Here is a 13,591-nt window from a genome sequence, read left to right as displayed (position 1 = left end):
GGATAGGAATGTGAACAGGAAGGTTTTAGAGGGACATGGGCCAAATGCTGGCAAATGAGAGTAGGTCAGATTGGGATGTCTGGTTGGCCAGGCCAAATTGGACTGAAGGGTCTGTTTCCTTGCTGTATGAATCTCTGATTCTACGCACTCTGAAATGTCCTATCAAACTGCAACAAAGGAATGAAACTGAATGGATAACCTGATATCCACTTAGGCATCAAAAACCACAACAGCACACATAAACAGTCAATCAGCTCAGCTCCAGGACATCTCTACAGGTATCCTTCACCAGAGTACAGTACACCCAATTATCTTCAGTTGTTTCAGTAGTGAACTTGCCTCCATCAAAAGGTTAGAAGTGGAGAGGTTTGTTAATGATTACACAATATTCAGCACCATTTCTGACTCCTCAGAAACTGAAACAGCCTGTGGCCAAATGCAGCAAGGCCTCTGTTATAATAGTACATCTAAATGAATCTTTAGACAGCCACCTGAACCATCTGGGAAAGCTCTGGTAGATTCACTGCCACTAGTCAGTCTTCTTGTTATCATTGTACACATTCATGCTGTACAAGTGCCAAGCAAAACTGATTATTTAACCCTGAGGGACATCATACAAGTGCAAAGGCTGGCAGGGATTTGACAGATTAGGATACAAATCTGTGTTGGTATGAATGATAATATCATTGTTTCCTGCATTGCACAATCATCTTTTAATCATAATGAATTTTCCCCACAATTATTGTAGTGGCAGCCTTTTGGATGGTTGGTCTTGTATTGGTGAACTCTTGTGTTGATTGTTGCCTGGATCTCAGGATTCCTGCTCTCTACAATATTTGATATACTGGAAGACTGGCTGAGAAGATACAATATTTAGATGATCTCTTCTCTAGGTCCTCTTCCAATCTTAGTAGTTTTTGTTTCTGTTTGCCTCTTTTAATCCATTCTAAAAGTCAGCCTCCACAGGTCACAGCCATCAGCGGCAGTCTCCCGGTTACAAGAGTCACTATCATCTTCATATTTCACTTTCAGGTGTCCGTTTGGTAGAGATATGGATGTCCAGGAAGTTGTTATCCAACGGCCACTTTACTTCCCAGTTGGGAATGTGAACTTTAGCCCGGTTGTTAATTTTACAACTCATTAATTTTAAAAAAGTTATTTATTTATGTCTATTCTTCAAAAAGATGTTTTGTTTGCCGATAGGAAAACGTTTCATTCAGCAGTTTTACCCGTCCCTCTCACTGAACGCCAAGACAGGGCTGTTTGCCCTTCATTGTGGAATCCACAAGGTATGTAATATTGAAGTAGTGTTTTGTATGGAGATTATCTTGCAAAGTGCTCTCTTTGGCATACTGTATTCAGAGTGGGGAAGTGCGGTAGATTGTGCTGCAGTGGCGTGGTCTACAGAATTTCTCTCTGGGCGACGATTTGATGTAGCTACACGCTGCTTAGTCACACATAGAGCAAGTTATAGTCTGCTGACCGAGTTGAGTTGCCGCAAAGCCAGTATCATGTTACAGCCTGTTGAAGCCGTCCCACTCAGTGTTGTGTAACTGTATGTGGCTGGAGGCGGAGACCAGCCTGTTATAAAAGCGAGTAGTTAAAAAAATATGCAACGTCAGCAGTTATTTTTTGTTAACATCTAAGTCTCCCGCAGAAATCATTGCAAAGTGTATTAACAGTTCGCAGCTTGTGTAAAGTCTCCTGGTGAAGGATATTTCATTGACCAGTGTCTGCTCCAGTGAGTATTACTTTTCGTTCAAAGCGTCTAAAAATGCCTCCGTTGCCAAAAGGAAGTGTCCAATTTCGCTTACACTGCTGTACATGTATCCTTCTTAGTTCATTAACATTGACTTTTAGACAAGTTTCTTATAATATTCATAGGTCAGTTGCAGGCCCAGTAAATGATGTCAAGGTAATCCCAAACTAAAGCTACCCGTTTTAAAATTCCACTTTTTTTTCTTTGGGATCACTATCTTGGGCACTTTCCTCCTCTCCCTTCCACATGTCTCCTACCGCCCCCCCCCCCCCCCCCCCAAAACAAGCCTTTTGCCTTTAACAAGCTGACTTTCAATATCTCAAAATCAGCTATCTGCTATATTCCAGGGAGCAGGAAATTTAGAGGCAAGAAGGGTACTTAATTATACAGTGTAGTGTTACAGGGTAGGGACGTTCCTGGTCACCCCACTGCCAATTCAAGCCCTAGTACAGTCTTTTAAAGAGCACTTGAGGGCCTCTTGCATCTCTGTGCTGCCAATGGATGGAGATTCTCTCAATCAAAGACAATCAGTGGGTGATTGAGGGCCTGGACATTGTTTAGGGGTGTTGTGGCTGTCTGTTAGAACCCATGTTCCCCACCCTTGCAATGAAACTCCTACCCTAACAACCCTCAACCCCACAAACAACTCCTCCTCTCCACCCCAAAAGTAATTACTCACCTCATACCCTGTTCCAGTTACAGCCTGGCTTGCTGTGTGCTTCCGGCCTCCTGCTCATCTATCAGTTGCAGCCATGGCCTTCTCTAGATTGGCCAACAGTTCTCACTGTATGGGACTTTCACTCCTGGGATCCCAATGCAGATAACTGTCTGACTGACATTAGATTCAGCTAGCATTATCTTAAGGAGTCCCTCACTAGTAGTCACTCATATTCTCATCCTATTTTCTAGTACTTGGCCTGTAACCCTGAATTCTATGGCATTTCATCTAAATACTTCTTATATGTCTTGCGAGATCCCACGTCTGTCATCCTTTTCGATAGTGAGTTCAGATACCCCCAACCCCCTTGGTGATAAAATGTTTTCCTGAAATCAACTTCCCTTAAAATGCACCTCCTGGTTATTGTTAGTCTCCACCAAGGGGAAAAAGCTTCACACTATCTCCTTATTATTACCTCTCAGAACTTTGGTCACCTCAATGAGGTGTTCTCCTCCCACCCCCCACCCCTCACCAGCCTTCTTTGCTGTGAGGAAAACAACCCCAGTGAATCTAGTCTCTCTTCATAGTGGAATCACTCCAACCCAAGGAATATCTTGGTGAATCTTCTCTTGTGCAAACACATTCTATAGCATTGAGTACCTTCCAGGTGTGGTTTAACTAATGTTATAAACAACTCTTATTATACCCTCCTTGCTCTTGTATTCAATGTCTTGAGTAATAAAGGCAAGAATGCATTATACCTTCTTACCCACCTTACTTATTTGTCCTATGTGCCTTCAAGGATCTATGAACATACACACTGTTGTCCTTCTAATCCTCTACTTTCCAAGATTCTACCATTCACTTTGTACCCTTTGGCCTTGTTAGTCCTTACAAAATGCATCACCTCATTTTTCAGGATTAAAAACCTTTTTGCCACTGTTGCCCATCTGACCAGCCAGTCCATATTGACCTGTAGCCCAAGGCTTTCCTCCACACTATTTACACCAACAATTTTCTTGGCTTCCGTGAATCTATTGAACATACCTCCTACATTCGTGTATATATCATTGACATCCACTTCAAATAGCAGGGGACCCATAATTAAACATTGTGGTGCATTACTGAACACAAGCTTCCACTTAAAAAAACCCACCATTCTACCATGACCCTCTGCATCCTGCCACTAAGCTAACTTTTGATCCAATTTGCCAAATTGCCCATAGGCTTTTAGCTTTTTAACCAGTCTGCCATGTGAAACCTTGTCAAAAGTATGAATTTAAGAAGTTCATTCAGATGATGTCAACTGCTCAACCCAGATTTACTTACCTAAACACCTCCTTGAAAAAATTGAATTGAATTTGTTACACGTGAACTCACCTTATAAAGCCATACTGACTATCCTTGATCAATTTGTGACTCTCCAAGTGGACATTGTTTAATTATGTTCCCCAAAACTTTTTCAATAATTTCTCTATCACTGATATTAAACTCACTTAATATTAAATCCAGTGGTTTCCTACTTTATGCCACCTTTCTTGAATAATGAAACCACATTAGCTGACTTCCAATCCTCCGGCACCCCTCTTGTAGCCAGATAGGTATTGAAAATTAATATCAGAGTCTTTGCAGTCTATTCCACTGCCTCTCATAGCAGCCTAGGGTGCATCTCATTTGGGCCTCAGGATTTGTCTATGTTCAAGCCTGTTAAAATCATTAATGGCTTCCCCCCACCCCCACCCCCAGTGCTAATTTGTTCAAGTCCATCACAGAGCACCTCTCTGATTTCTATACCTACATCATCCTCCTTGAAAGTGAATGTAGGTGGGAAAGATTCATTTCAAACCTTAGCAATGTCTTCTGGCTCCACACACACACATTGCCACTTTGATCCTTTATGGGCCTTACTCTTTCCATGGTTATTCTTTCATCCTTAATATACTTATAAAATTTATTTGTATTTTTTCGTGATGTTACTATCATGTCCCCCCTTTACTCACAGTTTTTTATTAAGCAATCCCTGCATTTCTAGGCTCCTCTAGGGTATCGACTGTTTTCAGCCCACAGTATCTATGACAAGCTTCCTTTATTTTTCCTCATCTGATCTTGTACATTCCTTAACATCCAGAGTTTCTTGAGTTGTTGGTCCCACACTTCACCTTTTTAAAGGAACATGTTGGTCCTGCACTCTCTCTGCTCCCCTTTTAAATGTCTTCCGATGATCAATATTACAACAACACTCCTCCTCATCTACACCACCTACCAACCCACTCCAGTTTCATCTGAAGATTCTGTATCCTGGGATACTCCTCCACTTATGAGCACACTAATATTGCTGTGCCCCTCCAGGCCCTCTCCATACCTGACTACACCTTTCTCAGCTGGAAATCAGACCCAGAGCTCTCACTCCCCACCCACACTCCAGCACCGTGCAGTAGTCAGAAGACTGTCGAGAGTGGGTGAACTAACCCACATTAATGGCAACCCCAGGTGTGGGCAGAAAATGATTGGGAGGCAGTCTGGACCCCCTCCCCCGCCCTCAGTTTCTAGCACTATCCCCTTTCCCCTACCACAACCATACCACTGCACAGCACGCTATGAATGTCAATCCCATTTTGGCTTTAACATAACCCATCGTACATGTATAGGTCCCATCTTCCCCAGAAACAGACCTGTTCAAAAACATTTCAAAATCATTAATATTTTATAGCAATCTCTGAGGAGGCAATGGCCTAGTGGTATTATCGCTAGACTATTAATCCAGACATTTGAATTTGAATTCAATTAGAATACGGATTTAAGAGTCTAATGATCATTGTTGACTGTCGGAAAAACCTTTATTCCTGATGAAGGGCTTTTGCCCGAAACGTCGATTTCTCTGCTCATTGGATGCTGCCTGAACTGCTGTGCTCTTCCAGCACCACTAATCCAGTATTTGGTTTTCAGCATCTGCAGTCATTGTTTTTACCCTGTCGGAAAAACCTACCTGGTTCACTAATGTCCTTTAGGGAAAGAAACTGTCTTCCTGACCTGGTCTGGCCTACATTGACTTCAGACCCACAACAATGTGATTGACTCTTAACTGCCCTCTGGGCATTTAGGGACAGGCAGTAAAAGCAGGCCTAGCCAGCAATGCCCTTATCCCATCAATGAATATATGAAAAGCATTCCCTAACAGCAGTTTCTTACCAAGCAATTCATTTACAGATTTTCTGTGTTGTCACTCTCATCTTTTTTCAAACCTAGTGCGGGCTGGTACCCAGCAGCTGAATGGTGTGCCTCTGTGACTCTCGGGTAAGTTGTTGTTTCTCAGTTAATCCTTTTCACCGAAATAAACAGTTTTCAATTATTAACCAATTAACCCAACACTTTCCTGTGATGTTCCTGTTTGAATTTATTTCTAAAATTGGGTGTTCTCCCAAAGTTGCAACTCCCAATTTTGTGTTGAAGTTGAAGTGACAGGTTCATCCTGGGCCTTAATATTAATAACATTGAAGTAACTGCGCAGAGGCCAATATCTCATCAACAAGTCATCCTTTATTTATATATGCATAATACAGCTCCGAGTCAGTGCCTGAAGTCTCAAATCTATTTATTTATTTATTTTTTCTTTTAAACCCCAACACTGCCGCCATACAACGTCTTATTTTCTCCAGCACCCGTGTTGTGTGTGTATAGGTGCAGGACACAGTGAAAAACACCAGTGGTATAAATAACTTTATTAATATTCCACCACCAAGAAAAGCACCCATGTGGCCAGGGAACCAATGACAAGCAGAGCCATGGCAGAGGCAATGCTCGTGAAACATGAAGTGAAGGGATGGGAGGGTAAGGACTGAATCAAAACAGCATTGGAGTGGGAACCCCCTGTTTATTATTTATCAGCCAGGGCTCCCTGATTGGCTGATGTTAATAACACCAATCAAAGATCTCATAGTCAATGAAATCCACCTAGTTCCAATCATTACATTCTTCTCCGTACCTCTGTCCCTCTCCCAAGTCCAGGGATGTACGTCTGGTCTTTCTCTGGTAGCTTCACCCCAGGTCTGGTTCCTCTGACTTGACTCAGACATGGGTGGCATTTACTGGACCGTAGCCCATCTCCTGCATCTGGAGCATCCCGGGAGACTTGCCTCCTCATACTCAGTGGTAACAGTATCAAGGCTACATCCATCTCTGACTCCGAGGTTTCCTCAATGCTCGGTGGAAGGGGAGAACCCATGGTTTCTGACAGGCCTTTTGGCTGTTCACAGGAACCTGGTATGTTTTGCTTTTGCCCCATTTGTTAGGTAGCAGCTTTCAGGTGATCCAGGTGCTTGTTCAGGGCCACCTCACCGACATGAACGTTGTATGTTATGGGACCTGACTTCACATCAACCTCACCTTGTACTCATGCAGGGCCATTTCCTTGGTCCTGGCACCAAACTTCATTCCCTGAAGTAAGCTGCCTCACTTGCTTAGAGGAAGCATATGGTCAACACTGGCTTTCCTGCTGCCGCTTCACCCTCACTCCCCAGGTCCAGGACTATCAGGTCTAATCTGGTGTGGAGTCTTCTCCCCATTAGCAACTCCTTCTGGAATTATCCCTGTAGTTGTGTGAGGGGTGGTTCTGTAATTGAATAGCAACCAGGACAGTTTGGCTATTTCTTTAAACCTGCCTTCAATGTTCGTTTGATGATGGATGGTATGGAGCGAATGTCATTTGACTTTAAGAAATACTGGAATTCCCTGCTGGTAAATGACATCTGTGGATAATACTTCTAGGAATCCAAGTATCACAAATGCAGTTTTTCATTTGTGATCCCGAGTTTGCCGAATGAACTCTATGAGCATCCAACCACTTAAAATAGGTATCCACAATGACCAGGGGTATATGTGGACATATTTGCATTCAACATCAGCCAAAGTCCAGGAGATTGGGCATTCCTCTCCATTCAGCAACTGATGAGCAAACACTACCCTGACACCGTAAAGAGAGGCATTTCATGTCAGCACCACCTCTCACTTCAGATCATAGTGGACTAACACCTTCAATAATGATAGCTGCTTTTCCATTCCCTCAAGGCTCCTTCTGGCTCCATATTGTTCAGACTATTGAGTATTGAAGTGGGAGGTCATGTTACGGTTGTACAGGACATTAGTAAGGCCACTTTTGGAGTATTGTGAGCAATTCCAGTCTCCCTCCTATTGGAAAGATGGTGTGAAACTTGAAAGGATTCAGAAAAGATTGACAAAGAAATTTCCAGATTTGGAGGATTTGAGCTATGGGGAGAGGCTGAATGCGTTGGGGCTGTTTTCCCTGGGGCATCCAAGGTGGGGGGGGGGGGGGGGGGGGGTGAACTTATAGAGGTATATAAAGTCATAAGGGGCATGGATAGGATAAATAGACAAAGTCTCTTCTCTAGGGTGGGGGAGTACAAAACTAGAGGGCATAGGCATAGTTTTAGGGTGAGAGGGGTAGAATTTAAAAGGCTCCTAAGAGGCAACTTTTTCACAGAGAGGGTGGTGCGTGTATGAAATGAACTGCCAAAAGAAGCTGGTGGAGACTAGTACAATTACAGCATTTTATAGGCATCTGAATGAGTACATGAATAGAAAGGGTTTAAAGGGATATGGGCCAAATGTTGGCAAATGGGACTAGATTAGGTTGGGATAGCTGGTCGGCATGGACGAGTTTGACCAAAGGGTCTATTTCCATGCTGTACATCTTTATGACTCTATGAACATTTCCAAATGTAAGGCTACCAAGACGGTTACGTATAAATTTCACGCAATGATTTACCAACACAAGGGAAGACCTAAGCTCTGGTACAGACACCATTGATCACTCTCATTTTATCTTCCAATAGATGTAACCTGATTTTGTCATGTCTGTAGCCCAAGTAGATCACAGGGTGCCTGGAACACATTTTTAAACATATTTCTACCTGCCTGGGAGAAATGTATAAACACTATTTCCAAGATTTCCAAGTGCTCATTATTTGTCTTCCCGGTTATTAAAACATCACCCAGATAAATTTCAACTGCATAAATGTTGAAAATGTTCTCCACCATCTGCTGGAAAAGGGTGTAGGCTGATGATACCCCAAATAGCAGCCTTGTATATTGGTACAACTCCTAATAGGTATTAATTGTGGAGTACTTCTGGAACTCCTCATCTAGTCGCAATTACAGGTAGGCAAAGCTCATGTCCAGCTTGTAAAGATGCCCCCTCTCCCTGGCAATTTTGCATGTATGTCTTCCATCAAGGGATTGGGTATTAATGCAGTTGTGAGAAGCGCTTTAACGTTTGCTTAAAATCCCCACAAAGATGGACCAAGCCAGCAGGCTTCACAATCAGCATGACAGATGCTGCCATTCCACAAGCTGTACTGATGTGATGGTTCCTATACTTTCCAAAATCCTGATTTCTGCCTCTACTTTTATCAGTAAGGTAAATAGCACGGGGCAGGCCTTGCAAAATCACAGATTTGTTTCCTGGTCAACACGTAAAGTGGCCTTGGCCCCTTTGATAGTCCCTAGCCCTTCTTGAAAAACTGCTGGGTATTTAATTAGGACTTCACTCAGGCAGCCATTTTCTAATCAAACAATATTGAACCAATTTAGGTGAATCTTTCTCAACCAATTCCACTCCAATAGGCTTGGGCTCGAGCCTCTTACTACAATCGGTCATAACTCCACCAACAACTTCTCATAGGAGACCAGAACTGTAGTTGTATCCTTAATATCTTATGGTTCCCAGTATAAGTTATCAATCTGGCCAAAGTCTTACACAAACGTAAGGGTTGGAGTCCAGAGCGAACCTTGTTAAAGACATGTTCTGCAAACTACTGCTGTCTCCATGAGAACCGGGGACCATTTAACCAGACATTAATTTCAATTGGTTCTAATTTGAATGTTGCTAATCAACTTAACTATCCCACCCTACTCGTGGGTGGAATTTCCAGGGTGTGCATTTTCCCAGATAATGGTCTATGCATTCTCTTACTGAAGTCAGCCCTTGTAGCATTCCTTGCTGTCTCAAGCCAGCTTACTGGCAGCAACTACAATGACCTGCCTGCCCAGATTCTGAAGAACGTTTTAGACATTTGGTCAAGGCTCGACTTTGTTCTAGGGTTTTGCCATGGGCTGGCCTAGGGTCCCTCTGCTCAGGATATGTTCTGCGGGAGGCTTGGCAATTGCCTATACTCAAGTTGTATTCCCTCAGTCGGACAGATGAGGGAGTCCACTTCCATTGGGATGCGCTGTAACTCCCATGCTCCACTTGCCACATTTTCTAATGATAAAGCCAGTTGTAGTGCTTGTTGAAGTCCAGTTGGGCTTCAGCTAGTAGATGCTTTCGCGTGGTTACATCATTAATCACAAATACCAGATGGTCTCTCAGCGTTCCATTCAGGGTTAACCCAAAATCACATAACCTTGTCAAAAATCCCATTTTGGATTCCCCTGGTTCTCAGACTGTTGAATAAAGCTGATAGCTTCTCAGAATTGGAGGAGGTTTGGGATCATAATATTACTTAATCAAATCTGTCAACTTTACTGACTGGTGCCTCTGGGAAAGTTCAGCCCCTAGTTACCGTAAATGACGTGGGTCTGCAAGCAGTCAGAAGGATTACTCGTTACTTTTCATCTGCCACAATGTCGTTTGCCTGGAAAAGATATTGCATCCTTTCCACATATTGAGCCCAATCTTTGATGGCAGAATCGAACGAGTTAAGTTTCCCAAATAAAGACATGATGCCAGAAATGTTTACCCAACTCAAAGACGACTGTTGCATGTGAACAGTGTTCTTTAGACACATCCTGTTTCTCCCTTTGCTGCTGAAATAAGTACACAAGCTGGTATTCTGTCACCAAATCATCCTTCATTTACATATGCACAGTACGCTGGCTGTAACCAGCCAGTTTGGAGTCAGTGCCTGAAATTAGGAGACGCTCTCAGTCCTATGTTTATATCTGAGGTAAAAACAATGACTGCAGATGCTGGAAAGCAAATACTGGATTAGTGGTGCTGGAAGAGCACAGCAGTTCAGGCAGCTCATTGGATGCTGCCTGAACTGCTGTGCTCTTCCAGCACCACTAATCCAGTACTATGTTTATATCTGTCAGTCAGGACCCCCTGAGATTAACAACTTCAATCAAAGATCTTATAGTGAGTGAGATTCGCCTGGTTTCAATCACTACCAATACAAATATGTGAACATACAAAGAAGGAAAACAGGTAGGTCACTCCAACCTTCAATGAGGTAAAAACAATGACTGCAGATGTTGGAAACCAGATTCTGGATTAGTGGTGCTGGAAGAGCACAGCAGTTCAGGCAGCATCCAAGTAGCTTCGAAATCGACGTTTCGGGCAAAAGCCCTTTTTTATTCCTGATGAAGGGCTTTTGCCCGAAACGTCGATTTCGAAGCTACTTGGATGCTGCCTGAACTGCTGTGCTCTTCCAGCACCACTAATCCACTCCAACCTTCAATTCTGCTCTGCCATTCAAGAAGATCATAGCTGATCAACTCTGCATTCTTGCATATAATCAAACACCTACCAACCACTGCCTTCAGAATATTTGAGGATTCTGTATCCTCAGCCTTTTGAGGAAGAGAATTTCAAAGACTCTGAATTCTCAGAGAGATAAAATGTTTTCTTATCTCGGTCTTAAGTTAATGCCACCTTATTTTTAAACTATGAACCTCTAGTTATGGATCCTCCCAGAAAAGAGAACATGTTTTCAACATTCACCTAATCAAGTCCCCTCAGGATCTTTAATCTTCCAATGAAGTCACCTCTGACTCTTGCAAACTCCAGGGGATATATGCTTAGCCTGTCTAACCTTTCCTCATAAAGCAATTTGTTCATTCCTAATATTAGGGAAGTAAACTTTTTCTGAACCGCTTCCAATCCATATACATCATCTTGCTGCCTCTTCCAAAGTTTCTGTGTTGAAGCTGAAGTGCTGGGCACCCACTCCCGGACAACAATATGTCCTCTTACTGCCTCCTCTGTCTTACTGCTGGCCCCCTCAGAATGCCACCCCTGTCACCATTATGATTTTTCAACTAACTTAAACTGAGGCCTTATTTGCCGTGGTAGTTGGTTGTAAAAGATCCCATGACAGTATTTTGAAGAAGTATGGAGGGCATCATCACATTTCTGCACACCAAATGGCTGCCAGGTTTCCTTTATTAGAAATGACAGCACTGCTTAAAATACTTAATTGGCTGTGAAATCTGTTTGGGATGTTGTGAAAGGAGCTGTGTGAAAGCTGATCTTTTTCTTTCTGGACTAATCATTCAACTACCCTCCCAACATTGAACGAACGAGAACAGAATGCCTGGCACATCTCTCACATCATGCCATCACATACTAACAAGTAATATTCAAATGTCATGCAGCAAGCAGGGAAATCTCACCAACATGGAAAATATGAACATACAAAGGTTGGTTCTAGATTGCAGATTGAAACTGGCAGATTCACTTGCAAGTTGCAAAGGTCCTCTGACTAAATAACAATTAAGTACCCTAACCTGAGTACATTTAATGATAATCAAACATTGTGAATTTGAAGCATAACATATTCCCCTTGTTCTAAACCAGTATATTATTGGAATACCCATGAGCTATGTTAAAGGTGATCCGTGAGTCACTAATCAAATACCACCAGGCTGCATTGTGAATATTATGATACTGATGATGTCTCAGAGAAATGAGGGATAGGCTCAAACCACCAGAAAATAACCTTCAGACGGGCAACAAGGACCATATCTTCACACAATTGTCACTTGCGGTGCACATTCTAGTAGCATCTAAACTCCAGAATCTTTCTTCCAGATAGCTGTTGGGCTGAGCTGTTATATGTAACCATTTATACTTACTAATATCAGCAAATGAGTGTTTTATCAGTTTCATATAGATTTCATATGGTGATTTTCTTTCTGTACTCTGCATCTGTTTACTTCAGCAGATTGACATCTTTATAGATGCAGATGGAGGAATGCCAGGTCACTGAGTGGAGTTTTCAATGGCATGCCAACAATTATTTACAGACTTTCATGTCTTTCCTGTTGTTTGGCTAACTGTGATAAGGAGGTGCTGGTTTTGGACTGGGGTGGACAAAGTTAAAAATCACACAACACCGGGTTATAGTCCAACAGGTTTAATTGGAAGTACGAGCTTTCGAAGCGCTGCTCCTTCATTAGGTAGCTGCATGACGAAGGAGTAGCACTACAAAAGCTGGTACTTCCAAATAAACCAGTTGGACAATAAGTTGGTGTTGTGTGATTTTTAACTTTGGCTAACAATGACAGTTCAGATTGACCTTCATCATCTGTACTCCTTTTATGATCATGTCATCCAATCACAGCATTTGTCTTACAATAATTAACTGTTCTGTTAAACCTCCCCTAAGTTGAATTGAACAGAAAACTCTTGGGATACAAACAGAAAGTACTGAAAAAACTCAGCAGCTCTGATGACAGTGGAGAGTGAAACAAAATTAATGTTTTGCGTCCAGTATGACTCTTTGGAACTCAAACTCTTGGGCAACTGCAGCCAAAGTGTTAAAACACTTGGTTGATGCAATTCCTTTCTCACTTCTTCAGTAATTCCATACCTTTAGAGATATGAATTGTACCTGTAAGTCAGATTGTTGTATGGGGGCTTTATTCTTTACCTAAAGCATTGTTACTTCTACTTAAAGTAATACTAATGTAATTACTGAAATGAAGAAATATAGGCCATGTGGATTTCCTCTTGTTATTAGGTATTAGTGACTTTGAAAATATCAAAATTTCCTAAATTCATACCACGTTTATACGTTCCTGGAAATAGTAATCCAAGAGTATTTACCCATTAGATAATGTTTTGAAGGAATTAATGGCGAGGCTAACAGGTCTGAGGTTCACACATGAGCAATTAAATACAGAAGGATATTACTCTCCAACTAGCCATGCCACAGAAATATATCATTGATGGATTTATCATTAAATCATTTAAATCGTAAGTCAAAGGTGTGAAGTTGCCCACTAAACATGCCAGAGCACATTATACATTGAGCATTCGACTGTAGTATGTTTAATGAAGCAAAAACAGAAGTTGCTGGAAATGCTCAGCAGGTCTGGCAGCCTCTGTGAAGAGAAATCAGTTAATGTTCTAGCTCCGGTGACCTTTCCTCAAAATT

At 42.2% G+C, this 13,591-nt stretch overlaps 1 protein-coding gene across 4 annotated transcripts in view; it reads left to right on the top strand.

Moving 5' to 3' along the window:
• Positions 1–1,208: 1,208 nt before the first annotated feature.
• Positions 1,209–13,591, top strand: part of LOC140477191 (uncharacterized) — a 51,530-nt gene continuing 39,147 nt past the window's right edge. Inside the window, exons 1-2 of one of the 4 annotated variants that reach the window (XM_072570646.1) lie at positions 1,456–1,741; positions 5,664–5,711. In XM_072570646.1, coding sequence (XP_072426747.1) covers positions 5,688–5,711 — 24 coding nt within the window. In that variant the 5' untranslated portion in view covers positions 1,456–1,741; positions 5,664–5,687. Of the gene's footprint in view, positions 1,290–1,455; positions 1,742–5,663; positions 5,712–13,591 lie in introns of those variants that run through there. The other 3 variants (XM_072570643.1, XM_072570645.1, XM_072570644.1) reach the window with 3 other exon arrangements.

This window comes from Chiloscyllium punctatum, chromosome 5 (genome assembly GCF_047496795.1).
Source record: "Chiloscyllium punctatum isolate Juve2018m chromosome 5, sChiPun1.3, whole genome shotgun sequence".
Taxonomy (NCBI): domain Eukaryota; kingdom Metazoa; phylum Chordata; class Chondrichthyes; order Orectolobiformes; family Hemiscylliidae; genus Chiloscyllium; species Chiloscyllium punctatum.
The sequence above is the reverse complement of the archived record's forward strand: the minus strand, read 5'-3'. Positions and strand labels throughout refer to the sequence as shown.